This window comes from Dendrobates tinctorius, unplaced genomic scaffold (assembly GCF_039654945.1).
Source record: "Dendrobates tinctorius isolate UK_male_01 unplaced genomic scaffold, ASM3965494v1 ptg000071l, whole genome shotgun sequence".
NCBI classification, from domain to species: domain Eukaryota; kingdom Metazoa; phylum Chordata; class Amphibia; order Anura; family Dendrobatidae; genus Dendrobates; species Dendrobates tinctorius.
Window position 1 is genome coordinate 11,969,482 of NW_027361739.1, and position 21,948 is coordinate 11,991,429.

Below are 21,948 nucleotides of genomic sequence, written 5' to 3' on the forward strand. Positions count from 1 at the left end.
TTCTTAGCATGCTCTTCAGTGTCTTGTTAAACCTCTCAACAAGGCCATCTGACTGCGGATGGTACACTGAAGTCCTCAACTGGGAGATTTGCAGGACTCTGCACAATTCCCTCATCACCTTGCTCATAAAAGGTGTGCCCTTGTCGGTCAGGATCTCCTTTGGCAGACCCGTCCGGGAAAACACATGGACCAGCTCGAGGGCTATACTCTTCGCGGAGGAGTTTCTCAGTGGAATTGCCTCAGGATAGCGTGTGGCATAGTCCAGGATGACTAATATATACTGATGGCCCCAAGCTGATTTAACTAAGGGACCGACCAAGTCCATGGCAGTTCTCTCAAATGGCACCTCAATAATGGGCAGTGGCACAAGGGGGTTCCGAAAATGAGATGTGGGGGCAGTTAACTGACATGTTGGGCAGGAGCTGCAATAGTTAGCTATTTCCTGGTGATACCCAGGCCAATAGAATCTCTGTACAATCTGTTCCTACGTTTTTCTCACCCCCTGGTGTCCCTCCAAGATGTGTGCATGGGCCATGTCCAACACTTTCCGTTTATAGGGGCCTGGTACTATTAACTGCTCCACCACCTCCTCCCATATTTTTGTGACCCAGTATAACAATTCCCCATTCAACATAAAATAGGGAAACCTTGTGTCTGCTTCCGGCTCTTGTGCAACCCTATTAATGATGGTGACATTGTTGAAGGCCTCCCTCAGCATGGGGTCCCTCTTTTGGGCAGTCCTAAAATTCTCACCGGCCACCCCTAACTCCGGAATGTCAGGTACAGGGGACACTTCCTCCTCATCCCCAAAAAGGACACATAAAGGAAACCCATCTGCCTCTGTTGGGGTTGATACCTTATTAGGGTTCATGGGTTCCCTGCTCTTGTTAGCCATCTCAGAACCCTTACCCCACAGATCCCAAAACAGACAGAAATCCCGGCCTATAATTGTCGGATGCAACAAGTCCCGAACGACACCAACTTCATGGGACTCGGTGCCATGCGCCGTTTCAATGTTCAACCTGGCCATAGGGTAGTCTTTTGCATCACTGTTATGAATGAGTCACCAGAGGAGTAAAAAACAAAAATACAAGCTAAGTCAATAAAACCAGAGAGGTTGGTAGCTAGCGGATTGCAGACCCCTGATCCTATTCACAACAACTAAGAGTAGCCGTGGGGTGTTCCTACGGTGGTCCTAGACACCTCGTTCACAGCCGGAGAACTAAATAAACCTAAAGAAAGAAAGGGGAAATCTAAACTGCCCCATAGCAGACCCCAAAGCAATAGACAGCCCCCAACATGTATTGACGGTGAAAACAGATGAAAACAAACACAGACAGAAAGACAGGCTGAGCAAACGATGGGGCCCTCACTAACTAGATAGGACAGGAAAGAAAAGCAACTGTCTGCAATCACGCAAAAACCCTGCCAAAAATAATGTCCAACACGTCTGATAGAAAAGGCCCTGAAGTCACTAGACTTCAAAATCACTATATCAGCACTCAGGTATATTCTGAAAACAGAGCAAAGAGATCAACTGATCAGAGACAAAAATGGAGTTCAGCCAGTCCCAACCAGGGCTGGCTGAACACAAACACTAAGTAAACCAGACAAAATCTCATGGAACAATAGCAGAGCAAAAACTTAGCTTTAGTAGACAGGACTAAACTGGAGGCCAGAGCTCAGAGCAGAGAGGATCACCAGCAACCCAGCAGGGCGTCGGCGGCCTTATATCCACTCAGAGATTCCGGATGTCCAATCACACTCCACCTGTTCAGATGACAGATTTTTCCCATCCAAATCAATTTCACTACCTCCTTTCACCAGCAGAGGGAGTTCATTGGACATCAAAGGTGAAGGAGAAAATGAGCTCATAACACATCACCATGTATGCAACGAATGCCAACCCTTTTCCCTGTGACTAGGTTGAGAGGAAAACTGGCCCTTACAAGGGTCACTAAGCTCCCGGAGTCCAGAAGCGCCATTGCTGCTTGACCGTTAACCTTTACGGGACAGGCTTGTGGCCCCTCGTTAGGTGGCGAGTTCACACTGCAAGCTGGATATGCATAGTATGAACTATGGCGTCCCATGCTGCATTCCATCTGCTCGGTGGCCTGGGATCAACGGGCAGCTATACAGTCATATGTAAAAGTTTGGGCACCCCTATTAATGTTAACCTTTTTTCTTTATAACAATTTTGGTTTTTGCAACAGCTATTTCAGTTTCATATATCTAATAACTGATGGACTCAGTTATATTTCTGGATTCAAATGAGGTTTATTGTACTAACAGAAAATGTGCAATCTGCATTTAAACAAAATTTGACCGGTGCAAAAGTATGGGCACCCTTATCATTTTCTTGATTTGAACACTCCTAACTACTTTTTACTGACTTCCTGAAGCACTAAATTGGTTTTGTAACCTCATTGAGCTTTGAACTTCATAGCCAGGTGTATCAAATCATGAGAAAAGGTATTTAAAGTGGCCACTTGCAAGTAGTTCTCCTATTTGATTCTCCTATGAAGAGTGGCATCATGGGCTCCTCAAAACAACTCTCAAATGATCTGAAAACAAAGATTATTCAACATAGCTTTTCAGGGGAAGGATACAAAAAGTTGTCTCAGAGATTTAACCAGTCAGTTTCCACTGTGAGGAACATAGTAAGGAAATGGAAGAACACAGGTACAGTTCTTGTTAAGCCCAGAAGTGGCAGGCCAAGAAAAATATCAGAAAGGCAGAGAAGAAGAATGGTGAGAACAGTCAAGGACAATCCACAGACCACCTCCAAAGACCTGCAGCATCATCTTGCTGCAGATGGTGTCACTGTGCATCGGTCAACAATACAGCGCATGCATAACGCCTTTTTGTATGACCAAACAACTCAATCTTTGTTTCATCAGTTCACAGGACCTTCTTCCAAAATGTAACTGGCTTGTCCAAATGTGCTTTTGCATACCTCAGGCGACTCTGTTTGTGGCGTGCTTGCAGAAACGGCTTCTTTCGCATCACTCTCCCATACAGCTTCTCCTTGTGCAAAGTGCGCTGTATTGTTGACCGATGCACAGTGACACCATCTGCAGCAAGATGATGCTGCAGGTCTTTGGAGGTGGTCTGTGGATTCCCCCAATACGGAATGGGCTGCTTCCCCAAGGAACCTTCCATCCCCTGGTATCTCTCGACCAGCCCAACCAGTTCATCGGCATTTTGGGGATCACCCTTGGCAACCCAAGTCTGTAGGGGTCTCGGCAGAGAATGCACAAACCGATCCATGACCACTCACTCTACCATCTGTGCCGGGGAAGACGACTCTGGCTGCAGACACTTCTGGACCAGGTGCAACAGGTCGAACATTTGGGAGCGCGGCGGTTTGTCCCGGTGATAGGCCCAGCGATGAACTCTCTGTGCCCTGGTAATCATTGTCACCCCCAAACGTACGAGAATTTCCGCTTTTAGTTTGGGATACTCCTTGGCGTCTTCTACAGTTAAGTCATAGTACGCTTTCTGGGGCTCCCCCGTCAGGTATGGGGCCAGTACACTTGCCCACTGCTCTGGCTGAAGTTTTTCCCTCTCAGCCACCCTCTCAAACACCGTCAGGAAGGCCTCAACATAATCCTCAGGGGTCATTTTTTGTAATGCGCGTCTTACCGCCTTCTCGACGGGGGTGGCATCAGCCAGATCTGGAGTTGGGGCGCTCGTCCTACCCTCCTGGATGGCGGTTGCCAGAAGCTGCATCTGCTGCCGTTGCTCCTGCTGGCTCTGCTGGAACTGCTGCCGTTGCTCCTGATGGTTCTGCTGGAACTGCTGCCATTGCTCCTGCTGGCTCTGTTGGATCTGCTGTAATAACAGCCTGTTGGTCTCCTGTTGCTGTGCATGGACCTGGACCAGGTGTTTCAGCAGGTCCTCCATTTTACCAGGCAATGCTTGCTGGCTTGTTGCAAACTTGACCCAGGACATGCAGTAACAGTCTCACGGCTCTGCCGGGAACGCTGCCCGCATTCTCCACCAATTGTAGGGATTCTACTCGCTTAGGTGCGATGGGAGACAGTCAGGAGGCAGGTCCCCTTAAAGTTCATGCGGTTTATTACGTCATAAACCAAACAGCAAGTCACCAAAATAAACAGCCTTCAGTTCAGGAGACAAAGTAACATCGAATGTCCTTTCCTTCAGGCTCAGTCTGCGAGCCTCAGTGCACACAGGAGGTGTATACCCCCTCACACACAGCCCCCTGGTTCAGGAGCAGGCCACATTATAAGGGTGTAGCGACACCCACGAACCCAGCAGCTGACTGGTCACATGACTGTGACCTCACCACAGGTCCTTCAAACAATAATAATACAGCAATGTTTGTTATGCCTTACATTATGGAGACAAGCCATTTATGAGACACATATCTCCCATCGACTACACAACCCTTTGCCACGCCACAATACATACATGTATATTGCCGTTCCTTATTATGCAGTGCCCTCTCTTGCTATGTACAGCATCGTTCCCTACATATTGGATTATACAGAGCCTCGTTTTTTATTACATACCGTCCAGTCTTGTTAGCTGTATAATGCAATGATGGCTAGGAAAGCTTCATTTCTAATGGAGGAGATGATGAACTGGTTGTCTGGTCACCGGCTCCTCCATCAGCAGTCATTTTATAACTAAAAAGAGAGGGGGCTATGTAATAAAAGAGGGCACTGTTAATAACAAAATTAACAAGAATACACTATGTAAGAGACAGCACTGTACATAACAGCAGAGGAAACTATATAATAAGGGATGGCACCATATATACGAGAGAGGATGGTACGTAATAAGGGACGGTATTATACATAATAAAAGAGGAAACTATGTAACTAAGGAGGGTGTTATACAGAATTAGTGATTACACTATATGCTAAGGGACTGTGTTATACATAATAAGTACGTATACTATATGCTAAGGGACTGTGTTAGACATAATAAGTGAGTACACTATATACTAAGGGACTGTGTTAGACATAATAAGCGATAATAATGTCTTCCTCCACCTCCCCCGTTCCTAAGTCCATTATAAGTCCCCCTTCCTCCCATCCCAAGCCCTACACCCCTCATTGTCCTCCTCTCTCCACATCCCATTATTGTCCTCTCCCCCACCCCATTATTGCCTTCTTTCCCACCTCCATCATTGCCTTCTCCCCCACCACTATCATTGCTTTCTCCCCTGCCACCCCATCATTGCCCATTCCACCACCTCCATCATTGCCTTCTCCACCACCCCCATCATTGCCTCCTTCCCCATCACTCCCATCATTGTCTTTTCCACTACCACCATCATTGCCTTCTCCCCCACCCCATCATTGCCCTTTCCACCACTTCCATCATTTCCTCTTCCCCCACCATCCCCATCAATGCCCTCTCCATCACCTCCATCATCGCCTTCTCCCCATCACCACCATCATGGCTTTCTCACCATCACCTCCATCATGGCCCTATCCCCATCACCTACATCATGGCCTTCTCCCCATCACCTCCATCATGGCCTTCTCCCCATCACCTCCATCATGGCCTTCTCCCAATCACCCCATCATGGCCTTCTCCCCATCACCCCATCATGGCCTTCTCCACCTACACACACACACATCGATACACACACACACACACACACACACACACATACACACAACACATACATACATACACACACATCCACTCCACACACATACTACATACTACACCATTGCCTTCTCCCCATCACTCCCATCATCATACTACATACATACACACACATACACAGTCCCACGCACACACACACAGCAGCAGTGACAGGCAGCACAGTACCTAGTATGTCCACTCCGCAGTATCAACGCCTCCGGCTGCTTTCTGTGTCTCTGGCACAGCAGCCGTGCCGCTGAATGATGACGTCATTCAGTGGTGCTGCTCTCTGTGTCAGAGAGACACAGGAAGCGCTGGTGCCGGGCAGGAAGGATCCATGCCGCTCCACTCCTTCTGTTTTCTCTTGCAGGCAGCAGAGCTGTTGGGATCTCTCCCTGCCCGCCGCTACACATGAGGGAAATCTGGCCAGGGGCCCCCCGGAGCCTCGGGCCTGGAGAAACCGGCCAGATTGCTCTCATCATTAATCGCCCTGCAGGGGCCACCTGGAGCCTCTGGGCCCCAGTGCAACGCACCGGTTAAACCCTCGGTATGTCCGCCCATGCTGCACCCCATCTTGACTGAAAAAGAAACAGAAATGTAGAAATTTTTGCAAATGTATTAATTTAATTTGCTCTTATTTAAGTCAAATCTTGTCCATTTCCTTGTGATCTTCCTTGAGAAGGTTCTACTCCTTCATCGGAGTCCAGCTGTGTTTAATTAAACTGATAGGACTCTAATGGTAAAAATTCCCTCTGCTTGCTGTCTTCTGCAACATATTCAAATGGTACAACTTCCCACCTCTGATTGCTGTCTCATCTGCTGCAATAGACTCTAATGGTAAAAATTCCCTCTGCTTGCTGTCTTCTGCAACATATTCAAATGGTACAACTTCCCACCTCTGATTGCTGTCTCATCTGCTGCAATAGACTCTAATGGTAAAAATTCCCTCTGCTTGCTGTCTGCTGTGTCATCTGCTGCTTTACCATCTAGAAACATAGTTTAATGTGTCTGCTAATTCTTTGTTATAAATCATTTGGTGCATTGTACTTAAAACTCACTGTTGCATTTCCATGACTGGGATCAGTGTAGATCTTATCTGGTGGAGGTGTTAAAATAGATGTTGCCAGGCTGAATGTCTTTGATCATCCCAAAAAAAAAACCAAAAAAAAAACCCTGGTGTGCTGACCCCAGCTGCCAAATTATCCTCAACCAGTTCCCACAATCCATCTCTTCAGACCCTGCAGTCTGGACTATAAATTTAGAACCATCCATAGGGGTGCACGCATGTGGGGGTGCACGCATCACAGAAGCAAAGCGTCACGAAGATAAGCGTCGGGATACAGCAGTTATTACATGGCAGTTAGTCAGGACAGGAGTCAGGTAACCCTCACTCTGCTGTCCCTTTTAACCATGTGCTTTATTCCTATCCTCCTATGTTCTCTTGCAATCCACTTTCACCGACCAATCCCCCCTCCATCACGACTCATATACATCAGCTCCTCTCTCTTTGCTTCTCCCATGTACAGCTCCCATGCACTTCTCACCTTCTTAAAAAGCCTCAGCCCATCTTGCCCAAACACACTGCACATAAAATCTTCATACAATTCCAAAAACTACTTGCTCTTTATCTTCCTGCTCCTACTGATTTCAGGGGACATCTCCCCCAACCCCGGTCCACCATCCCCCAACCTCAACCCCTACCCTACCTCACATCGAAACCTTAATAATCTTACTAATATCACTTGCACTCCTTCATCTCCTTCTTTCAATTGTGCCCTTTGGAATCCACGGTCTGTATGCAACAAGCTTCCTTTCCTACACAATTACTTTCTGAAAAACTCTCTGAATTTGTTGGCCCTCACGGAAACCTGGATTCAGGATTCTGACACTGTCTCTCCTGCTGCCATTTCCCATGGTGGCTTACAATTCTCCCATTCCCCGAGACCGACAAATAGACCTGGTGGTGGAGTCGGCATACTCCTGTCCCCACAATGCACTTTCCAGGTCATCCCCTCAGTTCCATCACTCTCATTCCCTTCTTTTGAAGTCCACACCATCAGGCTCTTTCGTCCCCTCTCCCTCAGAGTAGCGGTCATATACCGGCCCCCAGGCTCACCCACCCACTTCCTGGACCATTTCTCTGCCTGGCTGCCGCACTTCATGTCCTCAGAACTACCAACCCTTATCCTGGGAGACTTCAACATCCCCATTAACAGCCCCACTTCCACATCTGCATCCCAGCTTCTATCACTAACCACTTCTCTAGGCTTCTCTCAGCTCTCAACCTCTGAAACACACAAAGACGGTAACACCCTGGACCTGGTTTTCGCCCGGCTCTGCTCAATCTCCTACCTAGATAACTCACCGCTTCCCCTCTCTGACCACAACATTCTCTCCTTTACACTCACAAATCCTCGCTCACCCCAGCACCCTCCTACCTACCATTCAGTCAGAAATCTACAAGCCATTAACCCTCATACACTTTCAGACTCCCTACACTCATCATTGTCCCCAATCTCTTCTTTGTCCTGTCCTGATCTGGCTGTACATCACTTCAATGACACTCTTAGAAGCACCCTTGACCAAGTAGCTCCCCTCACCCTCAGAACCTCCAAACACAGAGTGAAACAGCCCTGGCTCACATCGCAAACCCGATTTCTCCAGCGATGCTCTAGGTGTGCTGAACGCTTATGGAGGAAAACACGCACACCAGAAGACTTCATACACTTCAAATTTATGTTAAGGACATATAACTCTGCCCTTCACCTCGCCAAACAGACCTACTTCACCACCCTGATCTCCTCACTATCCAACAACCCCAAGAAACTTTTTGACACCTTTCACTCCCTCCTCAGGCCAAAAGCACAAGCCCCTATCACAGACATTTGCGCTGATGACCTGGCCTCCCACTTTATAGAGAAAATAGACAATATCCGTCAGGAAATCCGCTCCCAACCACCAAGTTCAGTGACTCCCATCCCTCCCTGCATTTCCCCTGGCTCACTCTCCACATTTGCTCCCATCACAGAAGAAGAAGTCTCCAGGCTCCTCTCCTCTTCTCGTCCAACTACATGCACAACCGACCCCATTCCCTCACATCTCCTCCAGTCTCTCTCCCCAGTCGTCACAACTCACCTAACTACAATCTTTAATCTCTCCCTCTCCTCTGGCATTTTCCCCTCCTCCTTCAAACACTCTATCATTACTCCATTACTAAAGAAACCCACCCTTGACCCTTCCTGCACAAACAACTACAGACCAGTCTCCAATCTCCCCTTCATCTCTAAACTCATGGAGCGCCTGATATACTCACGCCTTACCCGTTACCTCTCCACTCACTCTCTCCTAGACCCTTCACAGTCCGGTTTCCGCCCCCTACATTCGACAGAAACTGCACTCATCAAAGTGACCAATGACCTTCTGACAGCAAAACGAAATGGTGACCATTCTCTGCTCATTCTTCTCGACCTTTCTGCAGCTTTCGACACTGTTGACCATCCTCTCCTACTCTCTAGGCTCCAGTCACTAGGCATTAAGGACACTGCTCTTTCCTGGTTCTCCTCCTATCTTTCCGACCGCTCCTTCAGTGTTCTGTTTTCTGGCTCCACTTCATCTCCTCTTCCTCTCACTGTTGGGGTACCTCAGGGCTCAGTCCTTGGCCCCCTTCTCTTCTCTCTCTATACAGCCCCAATTGGACAGACCATCAGCAGATTTGGCTTTCAGTACCATCTTTATGCTGATGACACACAACTGTACACATCATCCCCTGACCTTACCTCCGCTGTACTACAGAACGCCACTGACTGTCTGTCTGCAGTCTCCAACATCATGTCTGCTCTCTATCTGAAACTCAACCTCTCCAAAACTGAACTTCTTCTGCTCCCACCATCTACTAACCTCCCTAAATCTGACATTTCCCTCTCTGTGGGTGGCACCATAATAACACCCCGACAGCAGGTGCGCTGTCTGGGTGTTATGTTCGACTCCGATCTCTCCTTCACCTCCCATATACAATCTCTTGCCCGCTCATGCCGCTTACACCTAAAGAACATCTCTAGAATCCGCCCTTTTCTCACCATGGAAACAACAAAAACTCTCACTGTCGCCCTGATCCACTCCCGCCTAGACTACTGTAATGCTCTATTAATTGGCCTCCCTCTCACTCGACTCTCCCCTCTCCAGTCTATCCTTAATGCAGCAGCCAGGGTTGTCCATCTGGCTAATCGTTTCTCAGACGCGTCCGCTCTTCGCCAGTCGTTACACTGGCTGCCAATTCATTACAGGGTACAATTCAAAGTACTTGTTCTCACCCACAAAGCTCTCCACAGTGCGGCACCCCCTTACATCTCCTCCCTCATTTCTGTCTATCGGCCTAACCGACCGCTGCGCTCTGCAAATGACTTTCGACTAACCTCTGCCCTAATCCGTACCTCCCACTCCCGACTCCAAGACTTCTCCCGTGCTGCGCCAATCCTCTGGAATGCTCTACCCCAAAATATTAGGACCATCCACAATTTGCATAGTTTTAGGCGCTCGCTCAAAACACATTTGTTCAGAGCAGCCTATCACATTCAGTAATCAAAGTCATGTTTGTGTGTGTGTAGCCCATTCACTATCTCCATCTAACCCCCACCCCCTGAAGATGGCTGGACCGTCATTGTAAATACATCATTGTAAATACAAACCTGTGCTTTGTATCCCCCCCCACCTCATTGTAGATTGTAAGCTCCACGAGCAGGGTCGTCTTATTTCGCTTTAATTATTGTATTGTTAACGTTGTTACTTATGACTGTTGTGTTTGAAACTGTTCAACTGTAAAGCGCTGCGGAATATGTTGGCGCTATATAAATAAAGATTATTATTATTATTATAGGACATGATTTGTAAAGGCACACACCTGTCTATATAAGACCTTACAGCTCACAGTGCATTTCAGACCAAATGAGAATCATGAGGTCAAAGAAACTGGCCAAGGAGCTCAGAAACAGAATTGTGGCAAGGCACAGATCTGGCCAAGGTTACAAATGAATTTCTGCAGTACTCAAGGTTCCTAAGAGCACAGTGGCCTCCATAATCCTTAAATGGAAGAAGTTTGGGACCACCAGAAGTCTTCCTTGACCTGGCCTTTCAGCCAAACTGAGCAGTCGTGGAAGAAGAGGCTTGATGAAACAGGTAAAGAAGAACCCCAAGATCACAGTGGCTGAGCTCCACAGATGCAGTAGGGAGATGGGAGAAAGTTCCACAAAGTCAACTATCACTGCAGTCCTCCACCAGTCTGGCCTTTATGGCAAAGTGGCCCGACGGAAGCCCCTCCTCGGTGCCAGACATATAAAAAACTATGAGAAATAAGATTCTCTGGTCTGATGAGACGAAGATAGAATATTTTTGGTGATAATTATAAGCGGTATATGTGGAGAAAACCAGGCACTGCTCATCACCTGCCCAATACAATCTCAACAGTGAAACATGGTGGTGGCAGCATCATGCTATGAGGGTGTTTTTCAGCTGCAGTGACAGGGCGACTGGTTGCAATTGAAAAAAACATAAATACGGCCAAGTACAGAGATATCCTGGACCTCTGACTTGGCCGAAGGTTCACCTATCACCTTCCAACAAGACAATGACCCTAAGCACACAGCTAAAATAACTAAAGACTGGCTTCAGAACAACTCTGTGACCATTCTTGATGGGTCCAGCAAGAGCCCTGACCTAAACCAAATTGAGCATCTCTGGAGAGACCTGAAAATGGCTGTCCATCAACGTTCACCATCCAACCTGATTGAACTGGAGAGGATCTGCAAGGAAGAATGGCAGAGAATCCCCAAATCCAGGTGTGAAAAACTTGTTGCCTCATTACCAAGAAGACTCGTGGCTGTACTAGCTCAAAAGGGTGCTTCTACTCAATACTGAGCAAAGGGTCTGAATACTTATGATCATGTGATATTTCAGCTTTTCTTTTTTAATAAATTTGCAAAAATTTCTACATTTCTGTTTTTTTCCAGTCACAATGGGGTGCAGAGTGTACATTAACCCCTTCACGACCTTTGACGCCACATAGGCTTCATGAAAAGTCGTGCCAAAACGACCCATGACGCCTATGTAGCGTCATGACTTTAAAGCCCCCCCTGCGGGTCGGGTGACCGGTCACTGAAAGGTCATCCGACCCGCAGATACAGGGGGCTTTGTTCTTCATCACAGGGGGCGTGGCTTCGACCCCACGTGGCTACGATCGCTCTGATTGGCTGTTAAAAGTGAAACAGCCAATCAGAGCGATAGTAATATTTCATCAATGAAAATTGATGAAATATTACAATCCAGCCATGGCCGATGCTGAAATAGCATCGGACATGGCTGGAGACACTAAGTTAACCCCCCCGCCGACTGACGGCGCTGATCGGGCGCCGCCACCGACTGACGGCGGCGATCGGCCGCCACTGTCACAATCTGCCCCCCCTCCCCTCCGCTCCCCCCCACCTTCTGGTTCCCCCCACTATACTCACTAACCCCCCTGGCCGTCCCGATGTCCGGCCATCTGGCCGTCCCGGTCCATGGGCGCCGCCATCTTGGAAAATGGCGGGCGCATGCACAGTGCGTCCGCCGACATTTCCCGGTGACAGATTTGTTTTTTTTATTTTGATCACTGTGATAAACTCTCACAGTGATCAAAATAAAAAAAAGTAAATCACCGCCCCCCTTATCACCCCCCATAAGGACAAATAATAAAATATTTTTATTTTTCAATTAGGGTTAGAAGTAGGGTTAGGGTTAGAAATAGGGCTAGGGTTAGGGTTAGGGCTAGGGTTAGGGCAAGGGCTAGGGCTAGGGTTAGTGCTAGGGCTAGGGTTAGGGCTAGGGTTAGGACTAGGGTTAGGACTGGGGTTAGGGCTAGGGTTAGGGCTAGGGTTAGGGGTGGGTTGGGATTAGGGTTAGGTTTGTGATTAGGGTTAGAGTTGGTATTAGGGTTAGGGGTGTGTTGGGGTTAGGGTTGGAGATAGAATTTAGGGGTTTCCACTGTTTAGGCACATCAGGGGGTCTCCAAACACGACATGGTGCCAGCATTTATTCCAGCCAATTTTGCGTTCAAAAAGTCGAACAGTGCTGCCTCCATTCCGAGCCCCGACATGTGCCCAAACAGTAGTTTACCCCCACATATGGGGTATCAGTGTACTCAGAAAAAATTGCACAAGAACTTTAGGGGTCTAATTTCTCCTGTTACCCTTGGGAAAATTAAAAATTGGGGGCTAAAAAAATTTTTGTGGAGAAAAAATTATTTTTTATTTTCACGGCTCTGCGTTATAAACTTCTGTGAAGCACTTGGGGGTTCAACAAGCTCACCACACATCTAGATTAGTTCCTTGGGTGGTCTAGTTTCCAAAATGGGGTCACTTGTGGGGGGTTTCCACTGTTTAGGTACATCAGGGGCTCTGCAAACGTAGCATGACGCCCGCAGACCATTCCATCAAGTCGACATTTCAAAACGTCACTACTTCCCTTCCGAGCCCCAACGTGTGCCCAAACAGTGGCCCCTCCCCACTTATGGGGTACCAGCGTACTCAGGACAAACTGGACAACAACTTTTGGGGTCCAATTTATCTTATTACCCTTGTGAAAATAAAAAATAGTGGGCTAAAAATCATTTTTTTTATTTTCACGGTTCTGCGTTATAAACTTCTGTGAAGCACTTGGGGGCTCAGAGTGCTCACCACACATCTAGATAAGCTCCTTAGGGGGTCTAGTTTCCAAAATGGGGTCACTTGTGGGGGAGCTCCAATGTTTAGGCACACAGGGGCTCTCCAAACACGACACGGTGTCCGCTAACGATTGGAGCTAATTTTCCATTCAAAAAGTCAAATGGCGAAATTTTCAAAATTTTCGCCAAATTTCCATTTTTTTCACAAATAAACACAAAAATTATCCACCTATATTTACCACTAACATGAAGCCCAATATGTCACGAAAAAACATTCTCAGAATCGCTAGGATTCATTGAAGAGTTCCTGAGTTATTACCTCATAAAGGGACACTGGTCAGAATTGCAAAAAATGGCCAGGTCATTAAGGTCAAAATAGGCTGGGTCATGAAGGGGTTAATGAGAAAAAATGAACTTTTTTGAATTTACCAAATGGCTGCAATGAAACAAAGAGTGAAAAATTTTAAAGGGTCCGAATACTTTCTGTACCCACTGTAAAAACATTTTCTTGACAGGTAAGGTTTCACTAATTTAGGAATCTATCCTGTGGAGCAGTAATGCACAAAATATTTTAAGAAGTCACAAGAAAGTATCCAAAAAAGAATCCCATACACGTTCAAAGACAAAACTCTGAATTGTTAGTTTAGGCTCAAATTATATGGTGCAAATAGTTGTTAAATTTAATGCACACTAGAAATAAAATAAAAAAGGAGCAAATAGCCCAAAAAAAGAAGAATTAATGAAATAATAACATAATCTATTAATCTCATATTTATCTATCTTTCTGCCTTTTAAAAATCTATTATTTTCGATGCTGTGTCTAAAGTTGGTCTTATTCTATGATACAATGAAGGATTCTAAAACACATTAAGAAAAGCCTCCACAATTCCATAAAATACAACATCCCTTTGACTTCAAAGAAAATATACAAGCGGAAGTGGAAAATCTATTATGTGGTTAATATTTTTAGAACAACATGTGTCTTCATTATTTACAGTAAAAGGAGAAGAGCTCCTTGGAAGTATAGCAGAGCTGAGATTGTTGGGCACAACTGATAATGCGCCATTTGTTATTTTACATAGGGCTGCAGGTAACCTAATGTATTAGGCTCTGTACACACTAATGTTACGGCTTCCATTATAAACAGTGATGAGATGGATCTGTGGCGCCCCTGAGGCTCAGTCGCCACAGAGGTACTGCACCTCCTCCTGAGGTGTGGTGCCCCACCATCCAGGTAAGTTGGAGGCTCCTGACCACGCTCCAACACCTGCATCCCACACAACAGAGTAGTTCAGCAAAGCCACATTGCGACTCCCTGCTTGGAGTGTAGCAGAGCACTTTTGGTGGCTCCCTGCTTGGAACACTAAACGTGCTGGCAGGCGGGTGGAGTTAGAATACATAAAAGAGTGGGAAGGTTTAGAATTTCAGTGAGTTCGAGGTCTGTCAGTCAGAGAGTCACTCAGAGAGGAGTGAGGAAAGAAGATCCCTGGAAGAGGGATGGAGGAAGGACGTGCTGCAGTAGACCTCAGTGATCTGGGTCTGCTGGCATGGGAAAGGAAAGAAGGAGAAAGACATTGAACCGAAACCTGATCTTCCATAAGAAGGAAAGACTAGTACGGAATGTAGGAGTAAAAGGGAATAGAGGACGTGGGTTAGAGGAAGAACCCTGCCTAGAAGTTCTAAGCGCAAGGCCGAGGCCCGGTCCCAGAAGTTATATGGACACTAATGGTTCTACAGCAGACACCAGTGGAGTAGTGGGCTGTAAATGCACTACTCCCATCTGTTATGAATGAGTCACCGAGGAGGAAAAAACAAAAAGCAAGCTAAGCCCAGAAAACCGGAGAGGTTGGTAACTAGCGGATTGCAGACCCCTGATCCTATCCACAACAACTAGCAGTAGCCGTGGAGCGTGCCTACGGTGGTCCTAGACGCCTCGTCACGGCCGGAGAACTAAATAAGCCTAAAGAAAGAAAGGGAAAATCTAAACTGCCCCAGAGCAGACCCCAAAGCAATAGACACCCCCCAACATGTATTGTCGGTGAAACAAGCTGAAAACACAAACACAGATAGAAAGATAGACTGAGCAAACGATGGGGCCCTCACTAACTAGAAAGGACAGGAAAGAAAAGCTGCTGTCTGCAATCACGCAAAAAACCCTGCCAAAAAATGTCCAACACGTCTGATAGAAAAAGGCCCTGAAGTCGCTAGACTTCAATTCCCTATATCAGCACTCAGGTGTTATGATTGAGTCACCGTAGGAGGCAAAAACAGAAATGCTAGCTAAGTCCTGAAAACCAGAGAAGTTGGCAACTATCAGATTGCAGACCCCTGAACCTATCAACACAACTAGCAGTAGCCATGGGGGGTTCCTACGATGACCTAGATCCCTCGATCACAGCCGGAGAGATACATAGGCCTAAAGAAGGAAAGGGGAAATCTAACTGCCCCAGAGCAGACCCCAAAGCAATAGGCAGCCCCCCACATATAATGACGGTGAAGCAAGATGACAACACTTACACAGACAGAAAGACAGGCTGAGCAAAGACGGGGCCCAAAAACTACCTAGATAGGAACGGATAGGAAGGCTGCTGTCTGCAATCTGCCAAAACCCTATCAGAGACAAAAGCCAACAAGCTGATATAAAAATGGCCCTGAAGCAACTAAGCTTCAAAAACTAAATCAGCGCTCAGGTACTTTCAGAAGACAGAGCTCAAGGAACACTGCACACTCCAGCAGGGAGTGGCAGAATCCAATAAGCAAGAAAAACAAAAACAAATCTTAAATGCAAAAGGCAAAACAGAAAACTTAGCTTTAGGAGAGCAGGAATCAGACTGGTGTCCAAGAGTCCACAGAGAAATCACCCGCAGGGCAGAAAGGGCGTAGGCTGCCTTAAATCCAGTCAGTGACTCCACTCAGCCAATCGTCTTCATCAGTCCCAGGTGTCTGATAATCAGGCTCACTACCTTCCTTCACTAGAATAGGGAGTTCACCAGGCCTCAGTGACGGAGGGGAAAATTAACTCACAACACTCAGGTATATTCTGAAGACAGAGCAAAAGAGATCAACAGATCAGAGACAAAATGAGGATTCAGCCCAGTCCCAGCCAGGGCTGGCTGAACACAAAAACAAAGTAAACCAGATGAAAACTCATATGAACAATAGCAGAGAAAACTTAGGTTTAAGATGGCAGGAACCAAACTGGAAACCAGAAGCCACAGTCAGGAGAAATCACCAGCAAGAAACTAGGGAGTCGGCTGCCTTAAATCCAATCAGAAATTCCTGATGTCCAATCACAGTCCTCTTCCTCAGGTGGCCGGTCTCTGCCATTTAGATCAGCTTCATTACCTCCCTTCACCAACAGAGGGAGTCCAGATAGAGAACTCACTACTCCTCTGTCAGCACAGCCAGCTCCATAACTCTCACCAGATGCCAGAGGCAAACCCGAAAATGAGCTCACAACACCCATCTAAGACTTGGGGGCACAACAGCAACATTGATAGTGAGCCGGGACTCAGGAGTAAGGAGTCCCCGAAGCAGGCTACAGCTGTCTGCCGTACAAGTAGAGTTCTTGGGAACATCTGTCAGGAGGCACTCCAGTGTAACTCAGTACTAGGAGTACTTCACCCTTAAAGGCGCTATAAGAGGAGACGTTCAGAAAGGCACATGGTGGCGGAGTATTGGAAGGGAGCATTCCATCTGGCCTGGAGGTTGATTGAGTCCCTGACCCAGAGGACACAGCACGGAGGCAGGCACCTGTGTGTACTACAGACTGTGAGTAAAGCTTTGGAACTACAAGCCCTGGTGTCCTCCATTCATTCTTGCACCAACGCACCCAGCACCGCTACATCTGGGTACCAGTTTCTACACCGCCTGTGCCTCTCCTCTACCCCTACATCTACACTGCCCTGGGGCTACAGCTCAACCTGTGGGGAGCTTCACCATCTTGGCTGCAACACACCACCAGCCCCAGAGGACCTGCATGCAGTGTCGGCCTAACATCTCGCTTGCCGAACACCACAGGTGGCGTCACGAACTATTCCATTAACTACATCTCCCCTTTTGACATTGGGCGCCCAGGGCCACGGACCGGGTCACCGCTGCTGTGACACATCCCGCTGACACCGGCCCGGTACCGAGTACCCCACAGCCCTGGGAGGGCGACCCAGATCTATCACAGGTAGCACAGTACTTGGCTGACTGCCTTGAATGTCATTGTGGTTTGTCAGGTATGTGGATGCACTAAAAATGTTGTGAAGGACAAATTCATCTCTGCTAATTCAATTTGCATTTATTTTACTCGCTTAATAACCCATTGAATGCCAGCATCCATAGGAGATCTGCAATGACAGGCAAGGGGTCATCTGTCGCTCCTGTGATGCGCTTCTGTTAAATAGCGCTGTCAGAGATCAACAGCGGCATTTAACATGTTAACAGCTGCACGTGCATCGCGATTCCACCCATGGCTGTTAGGGATAAGATGCGGGTTCAGCGCTGGAGCCCGCATCACAGGGAGGGAAGCGACCTATGATGCACCTATATGTCATAGGTGATGAAGGGGTTAATTAATTTTCACAATGATTAGAGATATTGTCATCACTGTCTCTATTGAAGTTCACAATCTAAATTCCATATCAGTATGTCTTTGGAGTGTGGAGGGAAACTGGAGAACCCAAGGGAACCGACACAAACATGGAGAAAACATACTGACTCCTTTGCAGATGTTGCCCTTGGTGGGATTTGAATGCAGGACCCCAGTGCTGCAAGGCTACAGTGCCAACCATCGAGAAATTGTGCTGCCCTTGACGTCCTGCACCCTCTTTCTTAGTTGTTTTTGAAACTCCCATCAATTAAGGACCACTTCTCCATTCATAGTGAACTCCTCACAAGGGAGAATGGGGGGCAATGGACTACTATTCTATAGATACTGTACATGTTTGACTCAGTGGTGGTATAGATATCAGTCAGACATTTATGACAATATTGGCCAGATTTCTGAAGGTAACATATGAAAGAGGAGGAGAGAACATCCACCTTTTATAGGCCACAACCCACTCACCTGGCTACTTATTGATCAATCTCAACCCTTCAATACCTGTAGTCCCATCTCTTGAAACCAGAAATCATACCTGGCCAGCAATTTCTGGAAGGTTATTATGAGATGTGGAAAGTCTGTCAAGTATTCCGGGAGTCTGGGAGATCTTCTCTTTTTCGAGAGCCTTCTGTACATTCTGGGATATTTAGCAGATATGTTTATAACATACTATAGATATACTAATAATATCAAAGCTGGTTATACCTCTTTAATAATCTTATCATTTTAGTATAAGTAGGTGGGATAAGCAGAATTGAGAGTGATTTATGAGGAACATTTCACAGGAAGTCCCCTCCACTGTGCCAGATAAAGATGAGATATTTCAGGATCATAGCTGTGAACTGGAGGAGAAATCTCTATGTCTGCTGGTTAAGACTAAGCTTCCTCTTCTCAAATAAAATTTGAACTTTCTTGGTACTTTTTGACTTATTCAGCTTCCACTGGCCACTAATCAAAAAGTATTACATTTGGGGTTGTGGGGTATAGCTTGTACACCTAGGTCCCAATACAAAATCTGTAACGAGATCACATTTAGCATGCAAATTTCTTCTCATATGACAAAGTTGGGCCTTTCTGAGGGGAGCAAGGCCTGGGTGTAATTGCTACCTCTCTACCACTTATTACTATACTCCTATCAGAGACCAATGTCCCAAGAGAATTGCCAAGGCTGTATGCTGCTTGGTGCTATGAGCATTGATTAATCTTCTGTCCCACTCACCAGAGACCCAATAAATATATGGTGTTGTCCTCAATGGTTTAAAAAAACCCCATATTATTTCCTAAAGAGTAGATATAACATGATCTTTATACTTTATTCTGATCATGCTATGACACTCACAGATCACCCATTAAATGTATATTATTGGGTACGAGATTTAAGATGGGTAATGTTGATAATAGTTTAGGACGTCCTGGACATTGAACTTTTTGGCAGCTCTCCCTGTACAAAAAGGGAAACCAACCCGCTACTAAAAAGAATGATCTCATGATTGGTACAGACTTATCCAAGTTGCAACCTCAATGGACCAGAATTACTCCAACTAAGAAGGCTAAGAAGGGTAGGATAGCCAATATACATTTATTTATTTTATAAAAAAGGTCAAAATTGCACAACAAAAACAGCAGAAGTATTGTCCACCTTTCTGATTGTTCTCTGCTCTTCTTTTAAGACATTCGCAGAGCTGTCAGTTTTCATTTCCTGGATCTTCTTGAGACACAATAAATAACTGGTCATTCAATCACTGGGTTCAGTGGTGATGTATCTCAACCAGTAATTAACTGAGTTTTCAATTCTGTTGCGAAACCTGTAAAGACAGAAAAATGTATCTGGTAGACAAAGCCTTGGTGTTCTCAAGCTAAAACATATGTTTTATTGTTTCTCTAAATTTTCCTTTACATGTTTCATATTCCAATTAATATTCCTCCTTCATTCCAGATCATCATGTTGGCAGGACTTTAAGAAGATTCACTTAAAAATTCATGGCTGGCTATGGGAACTCTCAGCTGCATATTCTGATCCGGTTCCTAAAGACTGGAAGCAAACTCTAAAACTTTTTATTTTATGCTTTGCCTTTACATGTTTGGCTGGGACATTTCTTTTTGTATGGTTATCTTATTCCTTGCAGTATAACTCATTACTCGCCTCTGTCCTGGCCATATCCACAGCCTTTCCTTTGTGCATTATCCTTGTTTTCATCCACCCAATCCGTTGCATCTTGACCATCATCATCCCAACCCTAGGAACCAAGCAAGGCCGCCGGCTACTGTTGTCCACCTGCTTTATGTTCATGGCTCTTAACATCTTACCAAATATCTTCAGAAACCTCAAAAATATTTTCAATATCATTAGATGTATTTCCCAACACTCTTCAGAAGAGGTCCTTAACTCCACCAGCACCTTCCGTGATTTAACTATTGAATTGAGGAACATAATTAAAAAGACTGCAGACGTGATGGCAGGACTTCAGCTGAAGTTTAGTCCGGAGGTGAACCTTTTAGCAAATATTAATACTTCTTTGGTTTCTAATCAAATATCTGCAGTGGCCAATAACATGAATAAGGATTTTGAAACTGTGGAATTGGCTTTTAAGGATCTACACCTAGTAGCAAATAGGGTGATTGCTGGATGTTTCATCTTGTATGTTCTTTATAATTCTACCTGGTACTTAAGAAACTATCTAACTAACATCAAGTTTGACAACAAATATATTACAAGGCAACTAGTGGAAATGGCCCAGAAAAATAACATTACAGATTTAAACAATCGCTCTTCACTAAGGTTAATAAAGTCAACTGGATTTAAGATGTCGAGAAAGGAGCTTGGCTCTATCTTGTTTCGTCTTCTGAGCATTTTGGTATTTGCTCTGCTTTCTGCGCTCATCTTAGCCATGGACCATATTGTCTTTTACCTTGCTTTGGAGGTTGGCAACTGGGTAGAAAAACTGCCTGCTATGCAAGTGACTTTTCATATGAATTATAACTCCCAAGTAAGTATTAGTCATGGTCAAGGGGAGGCAAGGGTTGAACCTTTTTGGGATATTACCTGAAGGATCTTTTGAACAGTTATGCTGGTGAACTTATATCTCATTGACTACTATGTCCTGGTTGCCATTTTTAGACAACTTAATGCAACCATTATACTAAGCCTATAAAATTTCTTTGATGGCAGTCCCCAAGAGAAGACTTCATTGCCCACACATCAAAAAGTTGTTATTTATTACATAGCAACATTGATGTACATTGAAAAGGTCAAAATGTTATCACGTCCTCCATCCTTATAATAGCTTTATATTTTGCCACCAAAGACAGAGGAGCCTGATCTTCATATTCCATTTCTTATCCTTTCTATGACCTTTGAGCCAGATTCATAATATTCAGTGGCTAAGTTTATGTAAATTGACTCTAACACCCAATGAATCAGCCACAACAATGGCAAGTGACTGCCGGACAGGAGTGGGAGAATTGCCTCTTTCCTGATGGCATCTGCAGATCTTCTTTTGACTAGCCGGCTAGGTGTGTTGTCATTGTTGCAGCGTGATGTACAAGTGATGTCACGCCAGGCTGCCTGATTAAAAGAGGAGCTGTGGATGCCGTCAGGTAAGAGGCAGTTCTGCTACTCCTGTCCAGTGGCTACTGTTGACTGTTGTAGCTGATGGACTGGGATGTGCGAATCCACTTGCACCAACTTTACGGTAATACAGAGATAGGACTTTTTCTCTCTAATGCAGCTTCAAGGTCTTCTATGATGTGACAGTGTTGTCTTGGGAACTAAATACATTGACGTGTAAGCAAATTAAGCAAATCCAGCCACTTTTGCAACCATGGACTGTAAGCTAAAGTCCTTAAAGTCCTAGCAAACAAATTCATGAGGGTTTGTACTATTAGAAGCATTTGCATCTGAAGTGGTTAATCGTACACATTGCCACTAAAGATAAACTAACCAATTCACACATAAGAGTTCTGAAGTATTACACAACTGTTTAGTCTTCATTACCTTAAAGGGAACCTGACAGCTGATATACCGTATGCTGCCTGATCCATG

The 21,948-nt window shown here is 45.7% G+C and overlaps 1 protein-coding gene across 1 annotated transcript in view; it reads left to right on the forward strand.

The window, feature by feature from the left end:
- The window catches only part of OCSTAMP (osteoclast stimulatory transmembrane protein), a 77,151-nt gene that overhangs the window by 54,381 nt on the left and 822 nt on the right, over positions 1 to 21,948 (forward strand). Inside the window, exon 3 of the mRNA XM_073582519.1 lies at positions 19,843 to 20,903. Coding sequence (XP_073438620.1) covers positions 19,843 to 20,903 — 1,061 coding nt within the window. The remainder of the gene's footprint in view (positions 1 to 19,842; positions 20,904 to 21,948) is intronic.